The 24,896-nt window shown below is 46.0% G+C and overlaps 1 protein-coding gene across 5 annotated transcripts in view; it reads right to left on the bottom strand.

The window, feature by feature from the left end:
* Positions 1 to 4,464: 4,464 nt before the first annotated feature.
* MAPK15 (mitogen-activated protein kinase 15) overlaps positions 4,465 to 24,896 on the bottom strand; it is a 65,992-nt gene continuing 45,560 nt past the window's right edge. For 2 of the 5 annotated variants that reach the window (XM_074943600.1, XM_074943601.1), the window contains 5 exons: positions 16,186 to 16,480; positions 8,106 to 8,171; positions 7,206 to 7,360; positions 6,049 to 6,210; positions 4,467 to 5,666 (listed from right to left, as the gene is read on the bottom strand). In XM_074943600.1, coding sequence (XP_074799701.1) covers positions 5,442 to 5,666; positions 6,049 to 6,210; positions 7,206 to 7,360; positions 8,106 to 8,171; positions 16,186 to 16,480 — 903 coding nt within the window. In that variant the 3' untranslated portion in view covers positions 4,467 to 5,441. Of the gene's footprint in view, positions 5,667 to 6,048; positions 6,211 to 7,205; positions 7,361 to 8,105; positions 8,172 to 16,185; positions 16,481 to 24,896 lie in introns of all 5 variants that reach the window. The other 3 variants (XM_074943598.1, XM_074943597.1, XM_074943599.1) reach the window with 3 other exon arrangements.

Genomic DNA, 24,896 nt, shown 5'->3' with positions numbered 1-24,896 from the left:
TTAGAAAATGGAAGTTAAATCCTAGTGAGGAAAAAAGAAAGGAGCCTAAACGCTGGCAAATAAAGTGTAAAAATATAATTAGGAAGGCCAAAAAAGAATTTGAAGAACAGCTAGCTAAAGACTCAAAAAGTAATAGCAAAATTCCTTTTAAGTACATCAGAAGCGAGAAGCCTGCTAAACAACCAGTGGGGCCACTGGACGATCGAGATGCTAAAGGAGCACTCAAGGATGATAAGGCCATTGCGGAGAAACTAAATGAATTCTTTGCATCGGTTTTCATGGCTGAGGATGTGAGCAAGATTCCCAAACCTGAACCATTCTTTTTAGGTGACAAATCTGAGGCACTGTCCCAGAATGAGGTTGTCATTAGAGGAGGTTTTGGAACAAATTGACAAACTAAACAGTAATAAGTCACCATGACCAGATGGTATTCACCCAAGAGTTCTGAAGGAACTTAAATGTGAAACTGCAGAACTACTAACTGTAGTCTGTAACCTATCATTTAAATCAGCTTATGTGCCAGATGAGTGGAGGATAGCTAATGTGACGCCCATTTTTAAAAAAGGCTCCAGAGGTGATCCCAGCAATTACACGTCAGTAAGCCTGACTTCAGTACCAGGCAAACTGGTTGAAACTATAGTAAAGAACAAAATTGCCAGACACATAGATGAACACAATTTGTTAGGGAAAAGTCAACATGGTTTTTGTTAAGGGAAATCATGCCTCACCAATCTACTAGAATTCTTTGAGGGAGGTCAACAAGTATGTGGACAAGGGGGATCCAGTGGATATAGTGTACTTAGATTTTCAGAAGGCCTTTGACAAGGTCCCTCACCAAAGGCTCTTAAGCAAAGTAAGCTGTCATGGGATAAGAGGGAAGGTCCTCTCATGGATTGGTAACTGGTTAAAAGACAGGAAACAAAGGGTAGGAATAAATGGTCAGTTTTCAGAATGGAGAGTGGTAAATAGTGGTGTCCCCCAGGGATCTGTACTGAGACCAGGCCTATTCAACATATTCATAAATGATCTGGAAAAAGGGGTAAACAGTGAGGTGGCAACATTTGCAGATGATACAAAACTACTCAAGATAGTTAAGTCCCAGGCAGACTGCAAAGAGCAAAGTATCTCTCAAAACGGGATGACTGGGCAACAAAATGGCAGATGAAATTCAATGTTGATAAATGCAAAGTAATGCACACTGGAAAGCATAATCCCAATGTAGCGGGGTGGTTACCTGCTCTTGCCCTGTGGGGCTTAAAAGCCAGCCCTGGGAGAGAGCCAGGGCTGAGGGCAAGAGAAGCTAGGCTGATTGGGGAAATGGCCGCAGCTGGGCCATGCCCCAATCAGGCCACAGCTGGGCCTATAAAGGGGCTGCTAGGCTGAAGCTTAGCTAGTCTCTCTCTGTGTTCAGAGAGGGAAGGGCCTGGCTGTGGGGAACCTGAGGGAATACCTAGCTTGGGGGCAGGGCAGAGGGGGAAAGGCCTGGGGAGCTCTGGCCTGGAACCCCCAAGACTGTGAGGTGTAGATTAGGGCCTATTAGGTACTGGGGTTGCAAGGGGGCAGCCTACAGGTAGACAGAGGCAGCGGGTCCAAACCCCCTTGCCTGTGATGAGTGGCTGATATGCTGCAGTCTGCCCTGGGGAGCAGGGCTAAGCGATGACTAGCAGTAGCCAAGACTGAGGTGAGGTGGGGGTTCCGCAGGGAGGGGAGACCCTCAGGGATTGTTGGGGTTTACTGCCAGGGGACAGCACCCCTGTGGGAGGAGGCACTGGGTCCTGGGAGGGACTGGGGCTGGTGGTAAGGTGGATCGGCAGAGGGCGCTCCAGAGGCTGATGAGCAATTCCCAAGGACAACCAACAGGAGGCGCTGCTGGGTGAGTCAGGCTCTATTACACCCATCTATACATATAAAATGATGGGATCTAAATCCGCTGTTACTACTGAAGAAAGAGATCTTGGAGTCATTGTGGATAGTTCTCTGAAAACATCCACTCGATGTGCAGGGGCAGCCAAAAAAGTGAACAGAATGTTAGGAATCATTAAGAAAGGAATAGATAATAAGACAGAAAATATCATATTGCCTCTATATAAATCCATGGTACACCCACATCTCAAATACTGTGTGCGGATGTGGTTGCCCCATCTCAAAAAAGATATATTTTGATGCCCTTCAGAAAAGGGCAACAAAAATTATTAGGGGTATGGAACGGCTGCCATATGGGGAAATATTAGTAAGACTGGGCCTTTTCAGCTTGGAAAAGAGACGACTAAGGGGGTATATGATAGAGGTCTATTAAAATCATGACTGGTGTGGAGAAAGTAAATAAGGAAGTGTTATTTACTCCTTCTCATAACACAAGAACTAGGGGTCACCCAATGAAATGAATAGGCAGCAGATTTAAAACAAACCAAAGGACATATTTTTTCACACAGTCAACCTGTGGAACTCCTTGCCAGAGGATGTTGTGAAGGCCAGGACTATAACAGGGTTCATAAAAGAACTAATAAGTTCATGGAGGATAGGTCCATCAATGGCTATTAGCCAGGATGGACAGGGATGGTGTCCCTAGCCTCTGTTTGCCAGAAGCTGGGAATGGGCGACACGGGATGGATGACTTGATTACCTGTTCTGTTCGTTCCCTCTGGGGCATGTGGCATTGGTCACTGTCAGAAGACAGAATACTGGGATAGATAGACCTTTGGTCTGACCCAGTATGGCCATTCTTATCTTCTTGCTAAATATGACTACCTGATCTGTGGCAGAGTATCACCCTTCTATGAAAAGCCCCCCCAGGAAATAAGAGTTGACTTAAAATCTGTCATTTCAGAGGAACAATTGGTAGCCAGAACTTTACTCCAACCAGTCCGTGACTCCTCTGACACAGCAGCCCGTTCCAGGGCCATGGCTGTTACCATGCAAAGGGCATCCTGGTTACAGTCCTCAGGGACACCCAAAGAAGTACATATGACTGTAGAAGCTCTCTCTTTCTTTCAAAGGGCCTTTGAACTACACCTATTTTTCTTTTCCACCAAAAAAAGATTTGAACATATTTTAACATTACTGGAAGCACTATCAAAAGCAGGGAATTTATTCCCAGTAAAATATTCCAATATCTAAAGGGAAAGAAAACAGGGCCAGGCTTAGGGGTGGGCAGGCTGGGCGACTTCCCAGGGGTGCTGTTCAAAGGGTGGGGTGCCTCTGAAGCAGGGTATTCCTCCTTTCCGCTCTGCTGCTGTCTGCAGCCATTGCCCTCTGCTTTGGAGCTGCCTCTGGCCAAGCTGGTCCTGGGAACCTCCTGTCTACTGTGCAGTGCGGGAGAGGAGGGCTGTCAGGGTGTCCCCCCTCCCCCCTGCCTGTGTACCCAGTCTCTGCTGAACTGGGGTGGGGGAACAGGAGTCTGCTGCTGCTTCTAGGTCAGGAGTGGGAGCTGCTAGCAGCTGCTGCTGTCTGAACAAGCCTTCAGACTAGTGAGTGCTGTGCTTAAAGTGACAGCATGCTGTCTCTCAGACTCCCCCATCACATATATTAAAATTAAGCGAATACATTTTTAGTGGAGTGAAAAACAATCTACTAAAATAGAGTAGATAATGGCAGTAACATAGAATGCATCTGTTAGAGAAAGTAAGCAGATTTTATTTATCTCTACTGAAGATAGTGTACAAAGTATCAAACTTGTGTTTCTGATATCTCTGTTAAAGTTCTAGAACTGATACCTCAAGGCTTGGGATTGGGAATATCTTGCTGTATTATCTCCTGATTGTTCTAAATTTACATATAAATTAAAATATGGTTTTAATTTATATGTATTTTTTCTTTCTTTATATAGGAATTGGATACTGTGCTCCTGTCAGCTAATTCTCAAGTTACCTGCAAACCCCTCCTCCCCCCCCGCCAAAAAAAAAAAACAACCCAACCAAACAAAATCCCTAGTTTTCAGGCGCTTAAGTAGTCTCTGGAACATGGTTAAAGTTTCCCCCAAGCCCCCAAAATCTGAAATGGCACCCCTGGTGAGCCAGGAGTGGCTAGAGGGCTGCAGGAGGCCATGGGCTTTGGTAAGAGGCAGCCCCCATGTAACTGTACAAAGCCTGCCTTGAGCTGCAGGCAGAGCATCAGTCAGCATTTCCTTTCCCTCTTGATGCCCTCCCCAGCCATCTTTTATCTTCTCTTTATAACCCTAACCTAAGTCCTTAGTTAACCCATTCCTTTCCTACCTTAGTGTGGGATATGTACACCCCATCACCAGCTCCTTAAACTACGTATCACTGTAATTCCCCCAAAACAATAAGTCACTTCTGAGAAAAGCCAGATAGATAAACTATATTTTGAATTTACAAACAAAGCTGGAGATACGATGGGCTAACAAGAGCTTGGAAAATTTTCAGAGTTGGTAACAGGAATATATTTAAAACACAATAATTTGAATATTGTTTTTCTGATTGGAAAAACACTACCCTGCAATGAGATGTGGTTTGTGAAACTTCAGGGACAGTGGCTTCTTTTGGGGGAAGTTGAGAGGGGAATGCGTTGGAAAGACCGCTGTTAAAGTGGGAAGTTAGCTTTAGCCTTAATTATGATAGGGCAACTGTTCCATAACAACTTTATGATTCAGCAAAGGCATCTCATGGAGTGCTGAATTCTGGGAGAGAAGTGAATGTATAATCAGTGTCAGGCCATTAGACAAAGAAGCACTTCCCTAGTGATTCTCTCTTACACAGCAGACAACATGCTGTGAAAAGAAGGTACTTCCCTCAGTGAAATATAAGCAGTTTATTATTACAATACATACAAGAGTATATCGACACACGGTAGTTATAGTATTAAATACACTGGAGAAAAATACATAAAAGAAAAGGAACTACTTTATTGGAATGAGAGAATGTTAATAACTGATTTTGTACCCCAAAAGGATATGGGAACTACTGGGAACATAAAGAGAAGGGAGTTCAAGATATCCATGGTAAATTCATTCTTCCTGGGCTTCAGAGAATGATCTAGTCTTAGTTACCTGCTCCTCTCCAAAGTTTGGATTCAGTGAACACAAACCGATTGAGGCCAATAGAAATGGACAAATCAGCCTGGATATATCTAACAACACAAGCCAGCAGCAGAATAAAGCAGCTTTCTGTAGCTATCAGCGATACTGAATATGCGGAAAAGTATATAAAGATAAACTGTGCCTACAGCATTGTATGGAAACAAATGGTGCTGCATCCCCTGCCTACCTTGTGTCTTTGCACAGGCTTGAAGTTAAATGGATCAGAATGCCAGACCATTCTTGCTATCTTGCTCTGAGAAAGTGGCACTGTGCCCCATATGGTGAGTGCAGGCAGTACTTCTCTAGCATTTGGGGTCCTGCCAAATGTCTGGGAGTGGGGTTGTACGCCAGCTGTTTGTTCCCTACAGGGCCTGTCGCTGGGTGGATTGGGCTGTACTCCATTTGGTCAGTGCTGGTGCATATTCAATGCTGGTGCCTGTTGGCAGGAATTTGATATTGGAAGATTCTGGAGTGCAGATTTACAGATGGTCCCATAGGACTGGGAGTAACTGCCCATCGATGCCTTGGGATCTCCAGCAGCTCCCATATTTGCTGTGACCTGGAACATCTTTTTACTGGACTTCAGAAGAGGGTGAGCATCCCTGCTGGGAAACTGTGGGTTCCTTGGATTCTGTGTGAGAAAGAAAAGTCAAAACAGCTCAGGCACCCTAAATCAACTCCTCATACAGAAACAAGGGGTGTGGAAATGGAATGGTCTGGGGAGTGGGACAGATCCTGGCTATGCAGAGGAGTAGGGCAAATCCCAGAACGTGAAGGAGAAGGGGCATAGGGCAGGACTGTCCAGAAGGTGAAGGAGAGAAGATTGTAAAGGAGATGTGGGCTCAGCCTGCACCCCGAGAGGGAGAAGACAATGGGGATCAGACAAGATATGAAGAGACACAGACTATGATCCCACCAGAAAAGAGTTTGATGGGAAAGGCATACAGCTGTAGATACTCTGTGCAGCTCCAATCAGTCACTTGAAATGGGGAAAGGAAAATGCCCATACTTACTAATCTGGTACTGGCTGCTGTCACCACAACCATCATGGGAGAGTCCTTCCTGGTCAGGTGACTGTGGATAGCAGCTTTCTGTGCCTGACTGGATAGTGAAAATGATCTCAGGTTGGATACAGACTGACCTTGAGAGTCAGGACCTTCTGGCACTTTCTGATCCTGAAGGAGAAAGATATCAGTGACAGGGCTGAGCAGCAGTGTCTGGCAGCCCCTGGGGCTGGGAGAGGAGGATCAGTATTCTGAAGAAAAAGCTCTTCTCTTGCTACCATCACAGAACAAGTGGAATTTCTTGCCAGGCAGGATTTATTAAGAGTACATCTGTGGTTTTTACATCTGGGGTGATCACCTCCATTTACATTTTTCTCAGGATGGATAACCCTTTCTGTACCAGTGCAAGGGAATATGCAGGGGTTAACCCTTCAGAAACGGTTGCTTCTGTTCAAACTCTCTCCTAGCTTTGACAATGAGCACATGCACAGGTGTTGGACATATACATGTTCCAAAAATACATCGTGTTAACTAGCACTTGGTATCTAATTCACCAGCAGAAACATCACCTCTGCCTACCTTGTGGCAGATCATTTTAGTCACCAACAGGACTCTACATGCACAAAAGGACGGAAAATCACAAAGCTGCCTTCTAATGGTGTGAAACAATGACTATTCTCCTCCTCCTCAAGAGGAATACACTCATGGACACTAGAAGAACTGCTGTTACTTCACATCTAATTCTTGTGATGTCACTATTAGTCACTGCTTCAAAATCTGATGTAAAAACATTGGATCTTAGGGATGAAAAAGCCTTTGTGGGGCATCCAGTTCTTACTCATGCTAGCAAAAACTCTATAGCCAGCCTTCTCTTCAGTGTCCCTGGCAAAGGAAACATCAATCTTCTGTGTGGGCACACTGGGATTATTACCCACACTGTGCAGACTGTGGGAACTCTCTGATGAAAGACTCTCCATATGTCTTGCAGCACTTACCTCAGTCACAAGAAGCCTTTCAGCCTTTCTAACTGAGCAACTCACAGACCAACTTGACTTCCCCTTGGAAATGGCACCAGAGTGGAAGGCAAGTAAAAACTCATTTCCCCCCACAGCAACTTAGATCCCTGCAAACAGTTTGTAAGACTGGTTTTGTGTGATGCTACTCACATTATAGGGATTCTGTATGCTTGTTGCAGGTGGCTGAGCACTCATATTCACCCATGTGATCTGTCTCCCAAGTTTCCTATTGATGGAGGATGCTCTCTGATGCTGAGGGAGCGGTGCTGAATGGTTCCTGGCCATTACAACAGAACCCAGGCTATCTGCAGGAAGAAAGAACACGTGTGTGATGCATGGCTAAAAAGGGTTAAACATCCTGCAAAATAAATAACCCTCAAGACATGTGGGGAGATAATGTTTGTGTTTTGTGTATTTACATATGTATGAGTAGGGTTGACAATGTAATCAACAGTCTGTCTATGCTACATTCTGGTAATTCAGAGGTCAAAAGAACATCCTATCATTTAAATGAATTGTAAACTAATTGAGTAACCAGTAAGGTAATAAAGAAGCTGTTTTATGCTAGCTTGGTAAATCTGAGTATTGGAATATCCACCAGCTTTGTCATAATTTTTGGGGTTTGTCTGCTCCCTTTTTTTTTTTTTTTGCAGTGCACCCTAATTGAGTGACCATACTTAGCTCTGCACTAGGACCCCAGTCACAATGTGATACATAGAAAGGAGGGAGAATTAGAGTGAGAAGGATGAAACACAGATGGTAAAGTTAGAGCAAGGTTAGAAAGGATGAAATGACAAAGAAAAAGAACCTCATAGAGAAACAGAAGAGAAGATAATAAGTGGGGGAGGGAGGTGGAAGAGGTGCATCTCATACCTTCTCTCCTACAGGGAGGGAAAGAGCAAAGGTGGAAGAAACAAAGGGAGGGGAAGAAAAAGGAACACACAGAGCCAGAACAAGAATAGTGAAGAAGCAAACAGGTAGAGACAAAGTGAGTGAATACAGAGAGAGGAATCAAGAAAGGGGTTGCATGGGAAAGAGAAGGTTACTCACCTTCAGTAACTGAAGTTCTTCGAGATTGTTGTTCCTGTGGGTGCTCCCCTTTAGGTGAGCCTGTGCCTGTAATCGGAGATTTTTAGTATCAGTGCCTAGTTGGGTTGCACATGTGCTGTCCCCATCTCATGCCACTTCTGGTGGTTACATACTACTTTGCAACCCTCAGTTCCTTCTCTACTGCACAGTCTCTAACATGAAAATTCTGAAGTAGAGGGAGGGTAGTGGAGCACCCACAATGACAACCATCTCAAAGAACCTCAGTTACTGCATAGGGTGAGTAAACCTTTTCTTCTTCTTCTTCAAGGCATGTCTCTATGGGTGCTCTACTTGAGGTGACTGTAGAGCAGTGCCCATGGTGGAGTAGGGGCTCGTATTTCGGGGTAGAGGTTACAAAAACCCTTGAGAAAGTGTTCAGTGGTCTGGTTTCAGAGTAGCAGCCATGTTAGTCTGTATCCGCAAAAAAGAAAAGGACTTATCCTAGAATATCGGGGTTGGAAGGGACCTCAGGAGGTCATCTAGTCCAACCCCCTGCTCAAAGCAGGACCAATCCCCAATTAAATCATCCCAGCCAGGGCTTTGTCAAGCCTGACCTTAAAAACCTCTAAGGAAGGAGATTCCACGACCTCCCTAGGTAACGCATTCCAGTGTTTCACCACCCTCCTAGTGAAAAAGTTTTTCCTAATATCCAACCTAAACCTCCCCCACGGCAACTTGAGACCATTACTCCTTGTTCTGTCATCTGCTACCACTGAGAACAGTCTAGAGCCATCCTCTTTGGAACCTCCTTTCAGGTAGTTGAAAGCAGCTATCAAATCCCCCCTCATTCTTCTCTTCTGAAGACTAAACAATCCCAGTTCCCTCAGCCTCTCCTCATAAGTCATGTGTTCCAGACCCCTAATCATTTTTGTTGCCCTTCGCTGGACTCTCTCCAATTTATCCACATCCTTCTTGTAGTGTGGGGCCCAAAACTGGACACAGTACTCCAGATGAAGCCTCCCCAATGTCGAATAGAGGGGAACGATCACGTCCCTCGATCTGCTCGCTATGCCCCTACTTATACATCCCAAAATGCCATTGGCCTTCTTGGCAACAAGGGCACACTGCTGACTCATATCCAGCTTCTCGTTCACTGTCACCCCTAGGTCCTTTTCCACAGAACTGCTGCCTAGCCATTCGGTCCGTAGTCTGTAGCTGTGCATTGGGTTCTTCCGTCCTAAGTGCAGGACCCTGCACTTATCCTTATTGAACCTCATCAGGTTTCTTTTGGCCCAATCCTCCAATTTGTCTAGGTCTCTCTGTATCCTATCTCTGCCCTCCAACGTATCTACCACTCCTCCCAGTTTAGTATCATCCGCAAATTTGCTAAGAGTGCAATCCACACCATCCTCCAGATCATTTATGAAGATATTGAACAAAACCGGCCCCAGGACCGACCCCTGGGGCACTCCACTTGACACCGGCTGCCAACTAGACATGGAGCCATTGATCACTACCCGTTGAGCCCAACAATCTAGCCAACTTTCTACCCACCTTATAGTGCATTCATCCAGCCCATACTACTTTAACTTGCTGACAAGAATACTGTGGGAGACCGTGTCAAAAGCTTTGCTAAAGTCAAGAAACAATACATCCACTGCTTTCCCTTCATCCACAGAATCAGTAATCTCATCATAGGCGATTAGATTAGTCAGGCATGACCTTCCCTTGGTGAATCCATGCTGACTGTTCCTGATCACTTTACTCTCGTGTAAGTGCTTCAGGATTGATTCCTTGAGGACCTGCTCCATGATTTTTCCAGGGACTGAGGTGAGGCTGACTGGCCTGTAGTTCCCAGGATCCTCCTTCTTCCCTTTTTTAAAGATTGGCACTACATTAGCCTTTTTCCAGTCATCCGGGACTTCCCCCGTTCGCCACGAGTTTTCAAAGATAATGGCCAATGGCTCTGCAATCACATCCGCCAATTCCTTTAGCACTCTCGGATGCAACTCGTCCAGCCCCATGGACTTGTGTACGTCCAGCTTTTCTAAATAGTCCCTAACCACCTCTTTCTCCACAGAGGGCTGGCCATCTACTCCCCATGACTTGTGGCACCTTAGACGAACAAATTTATTTGAGCATAAGCTTTCGTGAGCTACAGCTCACTTCATTGGATGCATGCAGTGGAAAATACAGTGGGGAGGTTTTATATACACAGAGAACATGAAACAATGGGTGTTACCATACACACTAACAAGAGTGATCAGGAAAGGTGAGCTATTACCAGCAGGAGAGTGGGGGGAGGGAGGGGGAAAACCTTCTGTAGTGATAATCAAGGTGGGCCATTTCCAGCAGTTGACAAGAATGTCTGAGGAACAGTGGGGGTGCGGGGGGGAGAATAAACATGGGAAAATACATTCACTTTTGTGTAATGACCCATCCACTCCCAGTCTTTATTCAAGCCAAAGTGAATTGTATCCAGCTTGCAAATTAATTCCAATTCAGCAGTCTCTCATTGGAGTCTGTTTTTGAAGTTTTTTTGGTTGAAAAATTGCTACTTTTAGGTCTGTAATCGAGTGACCAAAGAGAAATTGATGTGTTCTCCGACTGGTTTTTGAATGTTATAATTCTTGATCTCTATCAAGCGTTCTTACAACTACAATACCTGCCTGCTGAAGTAAAGAAACAGATTGACAGAGCCAGAAGAGTACCCAGAGGTTACCTACTTCAGGACAGGCCCAAAAAAGAAAATAATAGAATGCCACTAGCCATCACCTTCAGCCCCCAACTAAAACCTCTCCTGCGCATCATCAAGGATTTACAACCTATCCTGAAGGACGACCCATCACTCTCACAGATCTTGGCAGACAGGCCCCCAACCTGAAGCAAATACTCACCAGCAACCACACACCAGAACCACTAACCCAGGAACCTATCCTTGCAACAAAGCCCGTTGCCAACTGTGTCCACATATCTATTCAGGGGACACCATCATAGGGCCTAATCACATCAGCCACACTATCAGAGGCTTGTTCACGTGCACATCTACCAGTGTGATATGCCATCGTGTGCCAGCAATGGCCCTCTGCCATGTACATTGGCCAAACTGAACAGTCTCTACATAAACGACTAAATGGAAACAAATCAGACGTCAAGAATTATAACATTCAAAAACCAGTCGGAGAACACATCAATTTCTCTTTGGTCACTCGATTACAGACCTAAAAGTAGCAATTTTTCAACCAAAAAAACTTCAAAAACAGACTCCAATGAGAGACTGCTGAATTGGAATTAATTTGCAAGCTGGATACAATTCACTTTGGCTTGAATAAAGACTGGGAGTGGATGGGTCATTACACAAAAGTGAAACTATTTTCCCATGTTTATTCCCCCCCCCCCCCCCTGTTCCTCAAACGTTCTTGTCAACTGCTGGAAATGGCCCACCTTGATTATCACTACAGAAGGTTTTCCCCCCTCCCCCCGCTCTCCTGCTGGTAATAGCTCACCTTACCTGATCACTCTTGTTACAGTGTGTATGGTAACACCCATTGTTTCATGTTCCCTGTGTATATAAAACCTCTCCACTGTATTTTCCACTGAATGCATCCGATGAAGTGAGCTGTAGCTCACGAAAGCTTACGCTCAAATAAATGTTAGTCTCTAAAGCGCCACAAGACAGCTTTGAGTAATTTGAGTGGTTGCATTTGGCCATTACTGCTTCATAGTCTGCGATCCTAAACTGTAGAATCGCTGAAGAGTATGCTTTGCACCCAAAAAGATCCAACCTCTTCCAGTCTGTGTTATGGGTGGATCTGAAATGGTGTTGTCTGCCCTGCTTGTTCCCGGCCTCTACCACTACAGAGTTTGGTGTGGGGTGTGAAAATAGGAATTCCATCCTGTTGGAAAGGACATAATTTTTATCTGCTCTTTTGCAGGTGTGCTGAATTGTTGCTGGGGTTTGCCAGGCAGTCTTGACTGGGTCCATGACAGCCTAATTTATAGGGACGACAATCTTGGAGGAGGCTGAAGTCTGGAGGATGTCCAGCAACTTATGTTTGGACTCCGCCGCTTCTTCCATAGGTATCTCCTGGGAATCTGCAATCCTCTTAAACATTTTGTGGAACTGTTTAAAGTCATCTGTGAGGGTGGTGGGGGCATGATAGCTTCATTTGAGGAAGAGGATGAAAAATTGGCAGTTGGTGCAACTTCCTGATCCGAAGTGTCCTCTAATTCCTTGACTGCCTCTTCTGGAGGTTCAGAGGGTCCAGGTACAGAGGGGGAAGCAGAATGCCTTGCCCTTGCCCTTGCCCTTGCCCTAGGTGGACTGGGAACCTTAGTGTTGGCGCTATGCTGTCCATAGGCCCCAGTAAGGCCACTGTAGTGGAAAAAGCATGGATGTCTATACCAGCCTTGAGTCTTGTGTGGTGCTCTAGTGGACCTGGTCTGGTAGCTGTGTGGACAGGCAAGGAGTGATGGGAGGAGTAGATTTCATCATCCTTGCCACTGGATAAAGAAGCAGCTGATCTGGCTGGTGTGGTAAGTTAATTCCGTACCAAGCGTGCTGGAGTGAGGTTGGTACTAAGGAGTGGAGATTCCGGTGCCGAGGAGATCAGAAGATCCTTGTGGTGGAGAAATTGCTGTGGTACCAAGAGCATCGGTACCAAGGAAGGTGTTGTCAGCAGTACTGATGCCTTTACCACAGTTGTTGGTGCAGAGGGTCATACACTATGCGCTGTAGAGGCAGAAGCCATAGACTGTAGCACTGCCAAGCTGCTTGCTGCCACATGTTTGTGTGGCTCCGGCGGTACTGAGGCAGGGACTATAGGTTTCCATTTAGTGCCTCTTTCCAAGCCAGCTCACTTAGGGTCTTTGGCTCATGGTACACCTGGTACTGGATGGTCCTGTTACCTCATAGTTGGATGGTTTTGGTGAGGTCGGTACTGATGGGGTCTGACAAGTCAGGGAATGCTGCTTTTGGTGGATTCCCAAGGAGGGGAGGTCAGAGCCCACTTCTTTCTTGCCTTTTTGGCACAGGGCTCCTTCCCCGGAGATGGTGGAGGGAAACCTCTGTCAGATGCTGCCATGGGAGACTGTCCAGGAGGGGTCTGTGATCCTATATAGGACATGGAGCACAACTTCTCCATCATGAGAAGTTTTATCTGTAGGTCTCTCACCTTCCTGGCATGGGCTTACAAACTGTGGCAGTGGGAGCACTTCTGAGGAATATGTGTCTTGCTGAGGCAGCAGACACACTGTACGTGCCTGTCAGATGCCGGGATTGAGGAGCGGCAAGGGAGGCAACATTTAAAACCCAGAGAGCTGGTCATGCCCCTCAAAGTAGAGTTTCTCCTGTGAGGGAGGGTATTCTAATAACTGAAACTTAATTTTTTTTCTTATCTTTAGGAATTTAAGAAAAAAATAAATAGGGAAGAGGAAGTAAACAAAACTAACTAGTATTCTAAAGTTAAAACTAGAGAGAGAGAAAAACAGAGGCATTGCTAAGTGCTTCATCTCAAGCAGAGCATGGTAGAGAAAGAACTGAGGGGGTGTTGGCTGCACAGGGCTATTCACCGCCAGATGAAGCGCAAGATGGGGAGAGCGCATGTGCAACCCAACGAGGCACTGCTACTAAAAATGTCCAACTACAAGCGCTGGGGCGCAGACTCGCCTAAAGTGGAGCACCCACAGGGACACTCCTCAAAGAAAAAGGGTGGGAGTCTCTTTGTTTTAAAGTTTTTAATGAGATAGCTTGTTCTTCTGTAACAGGCTTTGGCAGGTTGGGTCTGAGGCCATGTCTACACTACTGGCTAAACCAGCACTGCTGCAATCAATGCATCAGTGTAGATTTAGCAGATCTGGTGAAGATACACTAAGTCAATGGCAGAGCACTCTCCTGGTGATGTCTGTCTGTACTCTACCTCCCCAACAAGCAAAAGCTATATTGACAGGAGAACGTCTCCCGTCAACACAGTGCGATGTAGACACTGCTGTAAGGCAACCTAAGTTGCGTCGACTTCAGTTACAGTAACTTAAGTAACTGAACTAGCATAACTTAGATAGGGCTGGTCTACACTAACTCTGTAAGTGTAATAGACAAATCAGCCTCACAGGAATCACTGGCTATCATTATTGTGCTTCGGCTTAGTGATGATAGCTTAGATCAGGGGTGGGCATGCTTTTTGACCCGAGGGCCACATCTGGGTATGAAAATTGCATGGCAGGCCATGAATGCTCATGAAATTGGGGGTTGGGCTGTGGGAGGGACTGAGGTCTCTGGCTGAGGGTGCAGGCTCTAGGATGGGACCAGAAATGAGGAGTTCAGGGTGTGGGAGAGGGCTCCAGGCTGGGGCAGGGGTGCGGGGGGGGGGGTGAGGGCTCCAGCTGGGGGTGCAGGCTCAGGGATGAGGGGTTTGGGGGTGCAGGAGGGTGCTCTGGGGTGGGACCAAGGGGTTTGGAGGGCGGGAAGGGGATCAGGGCTGGGGCAGAGGGTTGGGGTGTGGGAGGGGGCCAAGGGTGCTGCTCCAGGCGGCGCTTACCTCAAGCAGCTCCTGGAAGCAGCGGCATGTCCCCCTCCGGCTCCTACGCAGAGGTGCAGCCAGGCAGCTCAGCATGCTGTCCCATCCACAGGTGCCACCCCTGCAGCTCCCATTGGCCATGGTTCCCAGCCAATGGGAGTTGTGGAGCCCCTTGGCTGACCTTAGGCATAGGAGCCAGAGGGGGAACATGCCGCTGATTCCGGGAGGTGCGCAGAGCCACAGCACAGGCAGAGTGGGGCAAGCCCCGAACCCCTCTCCCTGGCAGGAGCTTGAGGGCCAGATTAAAACACCTGAAGGGCTGGATGTGGCCCCCGGGACATAGTTTGCCTACCCCTGGCTTAGATCTTAGGTTTTTAAGGTCAGGCTTGACAAAGCCCTGGCTGGGATGATTTAACTGGGAATTGGTCCTGCTTCGAGCAGGGGGTTGGACTAGATGACCTTCTGGGGTCCCTTCCAACCCTGATATTCTATGATTCTATGATTCTATTATATATGTATGTAACATTAGCTTGAAATGCCTTCAATTAACTCTGCTGTATTCCCTTTTATTTTGTATTTGTCACCCTCTCTTTTAATTCTTCTGTAAAAAGATAATTTGTACTGAAAAATTCTGTATATCCTTAATAAAAAATCAGTAACTAGCCTTTTACTAAACTATAATAAAAGAGTGCCCATTAAATCATAGAATATCAGGGTTGGAAGGGACCTCAGGTGGTCATCTAGTCCAACCCCCCTGCTCAAAGCAGGACCATTCAATGTTCCAGGTGCATTTGACAATCTTTAAAAAATATATTAAGACCTATTAGTTATTCCAGATCAAATAACCCAGAGACAACATAAGTAATAAAAATTATTTGGTCTGTTCACAATCCTCACCAGAGTCCTCTATTACCACTACCAGGTCTACCCAACTCCTCATGAGCAATGGCAAAAAGGCAGGCCTTGCATCATCCCCTGAAAGCGAACAAATATGAGCTGTTACAGCCCAAAGGAAGGAGTTCCAAAGACCCAGGAACCCTAAAAAGAATGCCTTCCCAGCTTTTCCTTCTCTTATACTGTTGGGGCTTTGACTGTAATTGTGGCAGTATGTCACAGGGAGAGAGGAAGTCTCTCACATAGGTCCCAGGCCAGTTTGGTGGCACATTCTACTGGTATGTGATTTTGAGAATGGAAATAGTAGAAAGAAAGGATTTTGGGAAGGAAAGATATTGTTTAACAGCCAAAAGAATTATCATTGAGTCTTTACTGGTAAGTTTGTGATTCTTGAATGAGCATTTGGTGTTCCAAATATTTGAGTAGGGAATTTCAACACCCAGCACCTCTCCACAAAAGTGTCAGTACAAATCATTCCGAGAAGGGAAAATTCCACCCCCCGCAATTGGAAATTCATTTGTCTTGATATTCTCTATGCACTGTCTTCCTGGTGCAACTTCCCTTCCCCTTTTACACTCACCATCTCATATTGCCCCTGTAAATTTCATTGGTTTCTATCTCCTTCCTGCTTCGATGTCCCTGTCCTTAGCTATTATGTGCAACACATTCTAATTCAGGAGGTTGGTACATACTCTGAACAGTGGTGTGCGTTATGGGGTTGTAAAGCATGTTGATTTTAGGTCTCTGGCAGAGAGTTCCTGCTAAACCCTCTCTCTGGCTGGAAACTTCACAAAGCACTGTAGGCCCTGCAGGCACATGTGCACTTTTCATAAGAGTGGGTCTTGGCTCTCTCTGATCCCCGATGGTAGATAAAGGCACAAAGCTGGTGTTTGGAAGAGATGGTTTGAACTGAGATGGACTTGGTTGAAGGTTCTCTCTCTGGATTTGTTTCTGTTGACGGTTATTTGCCTTCCTTTCCAGAATCATCTGCAGGAACAAGAAGCTGGTTAGATTTAAAACCTATAAACGTGATTAAGAACATAAAGATGGCCACATTGGGTCAGACCAATGGTCCAACTACCCCATCTTCCCAAGTGGCTGGTGCCACATACTTCAGAGGGACTGAACAGAACAGGGCACTTTATTTATTGATCCATCCCATCATTCAGTTCCTGGTTCTGGAAGTCGAATGGCTACGCAGGTGGTGTCAGAGAGAAGGCTTTGGATTCTTTGACCATGGGATGGTGTTCCAAGAAGGAGGAGTGCTAGGCAGAGACGGGCTCCACCTAACGAAGAGAGGGAAGAGCATCTTCGCAAGCAGGCTGGCTAACCTAGTGAGGAGGGCTTTAAACTAGGTTCACCGGGGGAAGGAGACCAAAGCCCTCAGGTAAGTGGGATACCAGGAGAAAGCATGAGCAGGAGCGCGCGAGAGGGCAGGGCTCCTGCCTCATACTGAGAAAGAGGGGCAATCAGTGAGTTATCTCAAATGCCTGTACACAAATGCAAGAAGCCTAGGAAACAAGCAGGGAGAACTGGAAGTCCTGGCACAGTCAAGGAATTATGATGTGATTGGAATAACAGAGACTTGGTGGGATAACTCGCATGACTGGAGTACTGTCATGGATGGATATAAGCTGTTCAGGAAGGACAGGCAGGGCAGAAAAGGTGGGGGAGTTGCACTGTATGTAAGGGAGCAGTATGACTGCTCAGAGCTCAAGTATGAAACTGCAGAAAAACCTGTGTGTCTCTGGATTAAGTTTAGAAGTGTGAGCAACAAGGGTGATGTCGTGGTGGGAGTCTGCTATAGACCACCGGACCAGGGGGATGAGGTGGACGAGGCTTTCTTCCGGCAACTCACAGAAGTTACTAGATCGCAGGCCCTGGTTCTCATGGGAGACTTCAATCACCCTGATATCTGCTGGGAGAGCAATACAGCGGTGCACAGACAATCCAGGAAGTTTTTGGAAAGGGTAGGGGACAATTTCCTGGTGCAAGTGCTGGAGGAACCAACTAGGGGCAGAGCTCTTCTTGACCTGCTGCTTACAAACCGGGAAGAATTAGTAGGGGAAGATAAAGTGGATGAGAACCTGGGAGGCAGTGACCATGAGATGGTCGAGTTCGGGATCCTGACACAGGGAAGAAAGGAGAGCAGAAGAATATGGACCCTGGACTTCAGAAAAGCAGACTTTGACTCCCTCAGGGAACTGATGGGCAGGATCCCCTGGGAGAATAACATGAGGGGGAAAGGAGTCCAAGAGAGCTGGCTGTATTTTAAAGAATCCTTATTGAGGTTACAGGGACAAACCATCCCGATGTGTAGAAAGAATAGTAAATATGGCAGGCGACCAGCTTGGCTTAACAGTGAAATCCTTGCTGATCTTGAACGCAAAAAAGAAGCTTACAAGAAGTGGAAGATTGGACAAATGACCAGGGATGAGTATAAAAATTGCTCGGGGATGCAGGAGTGAAATCAGGAAGGCCAAATCACACCTGGAGTTGCAGCTAGCAAGAGATGTTAAGAGTAACAAGAAGGGTTTCTTCAGGTATGTTAGCAATAAGAAGAAAGTCCAAGGAAAGTGTGGGCCCCTTACTGAATGAGGGAGGCAACCTAGTGACTTTGTGACTTTGTCCTTACCCATAACTATTTTACATTTGGGGACAATGTATACCTTCAGATCAGCGGCACTGCTATGGGTACCCGCATGGCCCCACAGTATGCCAACATTTTTATGGCTGATTTAGAACAACGCTTCCTCAGCTCTCGTCCCCTAACGCCCCTACTTTACTTGCGCTATATTGATGACATCTTCATCATCTGGACCCATGGAAAAGAAGCCCTTGAGGAATTCCACCATGATTTCAACAATTTCCATCCCACCATCAACCTCAGCCTGGTCCACTCCACACAAGAGATCCACTTCCTGGACACTACAGTGCTAATAAACGATGGTCACATCAACACCACCCTATACCGGAAACCTACTGACCACTATTCCTACCTACATGCCTCCAGCTTTCACCCTGACCACACCACACGATCCATCGTCTACAGCCAAGCTCTGCGATACAACCGCATTTGCTCCAACCCCTCAGACAGAGACAAACACCTACAAGATCTCTATCAAGCATTCTTACAACTACAATACCCACCTGCGGAAGTGAAGAAACAGATTGATAGAGCCAGAAGAGTTCCCAGAAGTCACCTACTACAGGACAGGCCTAACAAAGAAAATAACAGAACGCCACTAGCCGTCACCTTCAGCCCCCAACTAAAACCCCTCCAACGCATTATTAAGGATCTACAACCTATCCTGAAGGATGACCCAACACTCTCACAAATCTTGGGAGAAAGGCCAGTCCTTGCCTACAGACAGCCCCCCAACCTGAAGCGAATACTCACCAACAACCACATACCACACAACAGAACCACTAACCCAGGAACCTATCCTTGCAACAAAGCCCGCTGCCAACTGTGCCCACATATCTATTCAGGGGACACCATCACAGGGCCTAATAACATCAGCCACACTATCAGAGGCTCGTTCACCTGCACATCCACCAATGTGATATATGCCATCATGTGCCAGCAATGCCCCTCTGCCATGTACATTGGTCAAACTGGACAGTCTCTACGTAAAAGAATAAATGGACACAAATCAGATGTTAAGAATTATAACATTCATAAACCAGTCGGAGAACACTTCAATCTCTCTGGTCACGCAATCACAGATATGAGGGTCGCTATCTTAAAGCAAAAAAACTTCAAATCCAGACTCCAGCGAGAAACTGCTGAATTGGAATTCATTTGCAAATTGGATACTATTAATTTGGGCTTGAATAGAGACTGGGAGTGGCTAAGTCATTATGCAAGGTAGCCTATCTCCCCTTGTTTTTTTCCTACAACCCCCCCCCCCAAGACGTTCTGGTTAAACTTGGATTATTGCTGTGCACATTGTAAGATGAGCTATTGCCAGCAGGAGAGTGAGTTTGTGTGTGTGGTTTTTGGAGGGGTGTGTGTGTGTGTGTGTGCGGGGGGGGGGGTGAGAAAACCTGGATTAGTGCTGGAAATGACCCACCTTGATTATCATGCGCATTATAAAGAGAGGTTTCAAAGAGAGATGGGCTATTACCAGCAGGAGAGTGAGTTTGTATGTGTGTCTGTGGGGGGGGGGGGGGAAGGGTGAGAAAACCTGGATTTGTGCTGGAAATGGCCCTCCTTGATGATCACTTTAGATAAGCTGTTACCAGCAGGAGAGTGGGGTGGGAGGAAGTTTTGTTTCATGGTCTCTGTGTGTATATAATGTCTTCTGCAGTTTCCACGATATGCTATGCATCCAATGAAGTGAGCTGTAGCTCACGAAAGCTCATGCTCAAATAAACTGGTTAGTCTCTAAGGTGCCACAAGTACTTCTTTTCTTTTTTCTTTTTACGAATACAGACTAACACGGCTGTTACTCTGAAACCTAGTGACAGAGGATGTGGAAAAAGCTAATGTACTCAATGCTTTTTTTGCCTCTGTCTTCACGAACAAGGTCAGGTCCCAGACAGCTGCACTGGGCAGCACAGCATGGGGAGGAGGTGACCAGCCCTCTGTGTAGAAAGAAGTGGTTCGGGTCTATTTAGAAAAGCTGGACGAGCACAAGTCCATGGGGCTGGATGCGCTGCATCCGAGAGTGCTAAAGGAGTTGGCGGATGTGATTGCAGAGCCATTGGCTATTATCTTTGAAAACTCATGGCGATCGGGGAAGTCCCCGGACGAGTGGAAAAAGGCTAATGTAGTGCCCATCTTTAAAAAAGGGAAGGAGGAGGATCCTGGGAACTACAGGCCAGCCAGCCTCACCTCAGTCCCTGGAAAAATCATCAAGCAAGTCCTCAATCAATTCTGAAGCACTTAGAGGAGAGGAAAGTGATCAGGAACAGTCAGCATGGATTCACCAAGGGCAAGTCATGCCTGACTAATCTAATTGCCTATCTTCTATGAGAGATAACTCCCTCTGTGGAGGAGGGGAAAGCGGTGGACGTGGTGTTCCTTGCCCTTAGCAAAGCTTTTGACACGGTCTCCCACAGCATTCTTGCCAGCAAGTTAAAGAAGTATGGGCTGGATGAATGGACTATAAGATGGATAGAAAGCTGGCTAGATTGTCGGGCTCAACGGGTAGTGATCAATGGCTCCATGTCTAGTTGGCAGTCGGTATCAAGTGGAGTGTCCCAAGGGTCGGTCCTGGGGCCGGTTTTGTTCAATATCTTCATAAATGATGTGGAGGATGGTGTGGATTGCACCCTCAGCAAGTTTGCAGATGACACTAAACTGGGAGGAGAGGTACATACACTGGAGGGTAGGGATAGGATACAGCGGGACCTAGACAAATTGGAGGATTGGGCCAAAAGAAATCTGAGGTTCAACAAGTGCAGAGTCCTGCACTTAGGACGGAAGAATCCCATGCACCGCTACAGACTAGGGACCGAATGGCTCAGCAGCAGTTCTGCAGAAAAGGACCTAGGGGTTACAGTGGACAAGAAGCTGGATATGAGTCAACAGTATGCCCTTCTTGCCAAGAAGGCCAATGGCATTTTGGGATGTATAGGTAGGGGCATTGCCAGCAGATCGAGGGACGTAATCGTTCCCCTCTATTCGACATTGGTGAGGCCTTATCTGGAGTACTGAGTGGAAGCTGGGCCAGACCTGAGGGGAACTGTGAACCCGTGCATCTGGACATGATTTGGGAGCCAGCCCCAACCCTGCAGGACAGGATCCACAGGAGCTGTCACTCCCGAGTATGTATGTTTTAACAATTTGTTTTCCTCTGTGTTATTTTGCATTTGCAAATCCACAGGGCTCAACTGTTAGTTATCTTCTCCATTCTCTGAAAGGGTACCACAAAGTTATTTCTTAGTCATTCTCCTGGAATTTTTTCCAGTCTAATTTTAATTGGCCAAAGTGATGTATCTTCCAGTCCTTCTGCATTCTTTTAAGCAGCACTCCAGAAACTCCTCTCCTCTCCCAGTCTATGCAATTGTCATCTGCAACCTCAACTCCTTGCTAATCACCTCCCTTCTCTGGTTTTGATACATGGCTTTCCCTTTTATTTCATCAAAATCTTCCCTACCCTCATACACGGTGACTAATTTCCATGCTGATGTTCCATCCAATCCCTTAGAGGCCTAACTCCTCTCATTTTATTTCTAACAAGAGACCAGCTCTCCCACTCACAAAATTGACCCCTCATTTGACCATATCTTCACCAACCATTGCTCCTTCAATACCAGAGTGTCCTCTCTATCAACTGTCATTTTATTCAACGTCACCCATTTGTCCCCTGGTCGGGCCATCTGTGACCGCTAATTGATCACCATCCATGATTTCTCAGCCACACCACTCTCGTCTCAATCTTCACCCCACTTTACCAAAGCATTCTGTATGGAGAGATCTTGGCACACCAGCAAAATGCCTGGACCACTACTGATAATTAGAATATTGATTATCATGCTCATTGCCAAAAGCAGCTAAATCAGTAGGCCTTAACAGGCCTCTGCAATGGCCTTACTATAATTAAGCAAGCAGCCGGGGGGGCAGGGGTTGAGGGGGAATCTGACCCTGACCCTGTGACCTTCTGGGGTCCCTTCCAACCCTGATATTCTATGATTCTATGATTCTATGAATAAACCTGTATAGACCTATAGAATATTAACCTGTTGCAGACATGTTTAAGTGCTTAAGACTAAAATAAAGTGCAGCTTTAAGTGAAAGCAGTCTTGTATTGTACTGCGTGTGCCAGACATCTATTGGTCGGAGGGCCATGTTTCCCTTGATTTATTTCCTGCCACTGCCTCACCAAGAGTAATAGTTACCAAAAGCTTTGGGGTTTTAGAACCACAGTAACAGAATTGGAGGCCCCAGAGAGGATTGGTGGAGAGGAAGGAGACGAATGGTACAAACAGTTTATCTATTGCAATAGGAGGTAAAAGATGGTGTGGTGGGGTAGTTCTCTACAAGTGCCTGTGTCGTAGTTCGAGTTAATTTATGGATAAATTCTGTTACTGGGACTTAGAGCTCAGCCTGTTTGAGTGGGGAATTATGTCCAAAGGAAAGGAAGAACAGTTAAAAATTATGTTGGGAAACAGCTTGACTGATTTTGTACTTTGCTACTGATACTTTGCAACTACCTGGAAAGCAATTTTGAGAAAAGTAGTAAATTAACAAACAAAGGATATTACTGTGTCAGGATCTTTCCTTAGGTAAAGGTCCTGCAGACACACAGAGCACTGAGTCCACCGGGAAGGGGTATAAAGTTGGGTCCCTTACTTTCTGAGTGCCCAAGAGAGAGTGGGGTGGGGGGGTGAGAACCCTACATTGTGTGGGTAACAATCCACTCCTTCCAACGTCTGTCTCTCTCGTTAATTCCCAACCTTCCTTCCATTCCTCCTCTTGATCATGCAGAATCTTTCCAATGGGCAGGGAAGAGATGAAGAGGGAAATCAACAAACTTTGTCATGATCCCCTTCTCCCATGTAACTACCTTTTAGGTCACTTGCTTGTTCACCTTTAGCCCCTCCAGCCATTCCTGTGAACCCATCCCCTAAATCTCCATCACCCTTACGCTCCCTGCCTACTTTCCTCCACTACTTCTCATCATCTGCCTAATCCTTTGCCTTATCATTTAAGATTTATCGTCTCCATTCTTAAAAAAAAAAAAAAAAAAAAAAAAACCCTCCTTGCCTCTCTAGCTACTGCCCTCATCTCCCTCTCACTTCTAAACTCAACGAATGTCCCACCTACAAGTGCTACCTCACACATTCGTCTTCTCCTGCTCATCCCAGATCCCCTCCAATCCAGCTACTGACCTCTCTGCTCCACTGAAACTCCTCTCATTAACATCTCTCATGACCTCTTCCCAGCCAAGACTCAAGGCACGTACTCATCCTCCTAGACCTCTCTGCTGTATTCGATGCTGATAATCATACTGTGACACACTCTATACAATTTTATAAAAGTATGCTAATGAGTGTGAATATAATGTAACTGGAATATGCTTCATGCAAAAGGTCTCTTGTAAGGTATCATTACAAAGCTTATAATCTACTGAGTGTGGTCATCCCAGTTGTATAAATGTATCACTCTTGTATCTGAAACTAGAATATAACTCTGAGGGCCTATTGTAATTATGCAAAGTGGGCCATTAATGGTGGTTTGGAATCTTGATGGCTCCCATTAACCAGGACAATGGTCTGTAGATGGCTCTGTTTCACTTGTAAGTCTTCCTGTATACGTGTGTGCTGGCAAGTGGGTAATGAAGTCTTACAGTGACATGTGATCATGTCACCTGAACTGGAATCCATCTTTAACCTGGTGCTTTTCCATTGAGAAGGAGGGAATGGGAACCCAGAGAGGGACAAAGGATTCCCGCCTTATGCAAAAGATATATAAGTGGGTGGAACAGAACAAAGAGAGGCAGCCATCATGAGAAATCCCCTAGCTACCACCTGAGCTGGAACAAGGGCTGTACCAGGCGAAAGGACTGTGCCCAGACTAGGAAGGCATCCAGTCTGTGAAAGAAACTTGTTGAAACCATCTGAGGGTGACATTTTAATCTATATTCAGTTTTATTTCTGTATTAGGCTTAGAGTTGCGTATTTTATTTTGCTTGGCAATTCATTTTGTTCTGTCTGTTACTACTTGGAACCACTTAAATCCTAGGTTTCAGAGTAGCAGCCATGTTAGTCTGTATCCGCAAAAAGAAAAGGAGTACTTGTGGCACCTTAGACTAACAAATTTATTTGAGCACAAGCTTTCGTGAGCTACAGCATCCGATGAAGTGAGCTGTAGCTCACGAAAGCTTATGCTCAAATAAATTTGTTAGTCTCTAAGGTGCCACAAGTACTCCTTTCCTTTTTACTTAAATCCTACTTTCTGTATTTAATAAAATCACTTTTTACTTATTAATTAACCCAGAGTATGTATTAATACCTGGGGGGGGGGAAGCTGTGCATCTCTCTATCAGTGTTATAGAGGGTGAACAATTTATGAGTTTACCCTGTATAAGCTTTATACAGGATAAAATGGATATATTTAGGGTTTGGACCCCATTGGGAGTTGAGCACCTGAGTGTCAAGGACAGGAACGCTTCTTAAATTGCTTTCAGTTAAGTCTGCAGCTTTGGGGCCCATGGTTCAGACCCTGGGTCTGTGTTGGAGCAGACTGGTGTGTCTGGCTCAGCATGACAGGGGGGTGGAGTCTCAAGCTCGCAGGGAAAGCAGGGGCAGAAGTAGTCTTGGCACATCAGTTAGCAACCCCCAGGGGGTTTCTGTGATTCAACCCGTCATACACACTCTCCTTTTTTGCCCTGTACCCTTACTGACCTTCCTACCCTGGTTCTCCTCCTACTTCTCTAACCACTACTTCAAT

The sequence above is a fragment of the Natator depressus genome, chromosome 2 (genome assembly GCF_965152275.1).
Source record: "Natator depressus isolate rNatDep1 chromosome 2, rNatDep2.hap1, whole genome shotgun sequence".
NCBI classification, from domain to species: domain Eukaryota; kingdom Metazoa; phylum Chordata; order Testudines; family Cheloniidae; genus Natator; species Natator depressus.
This window is presented reverse-complemented; position numbering and strand designations above follow the sequence as displayed.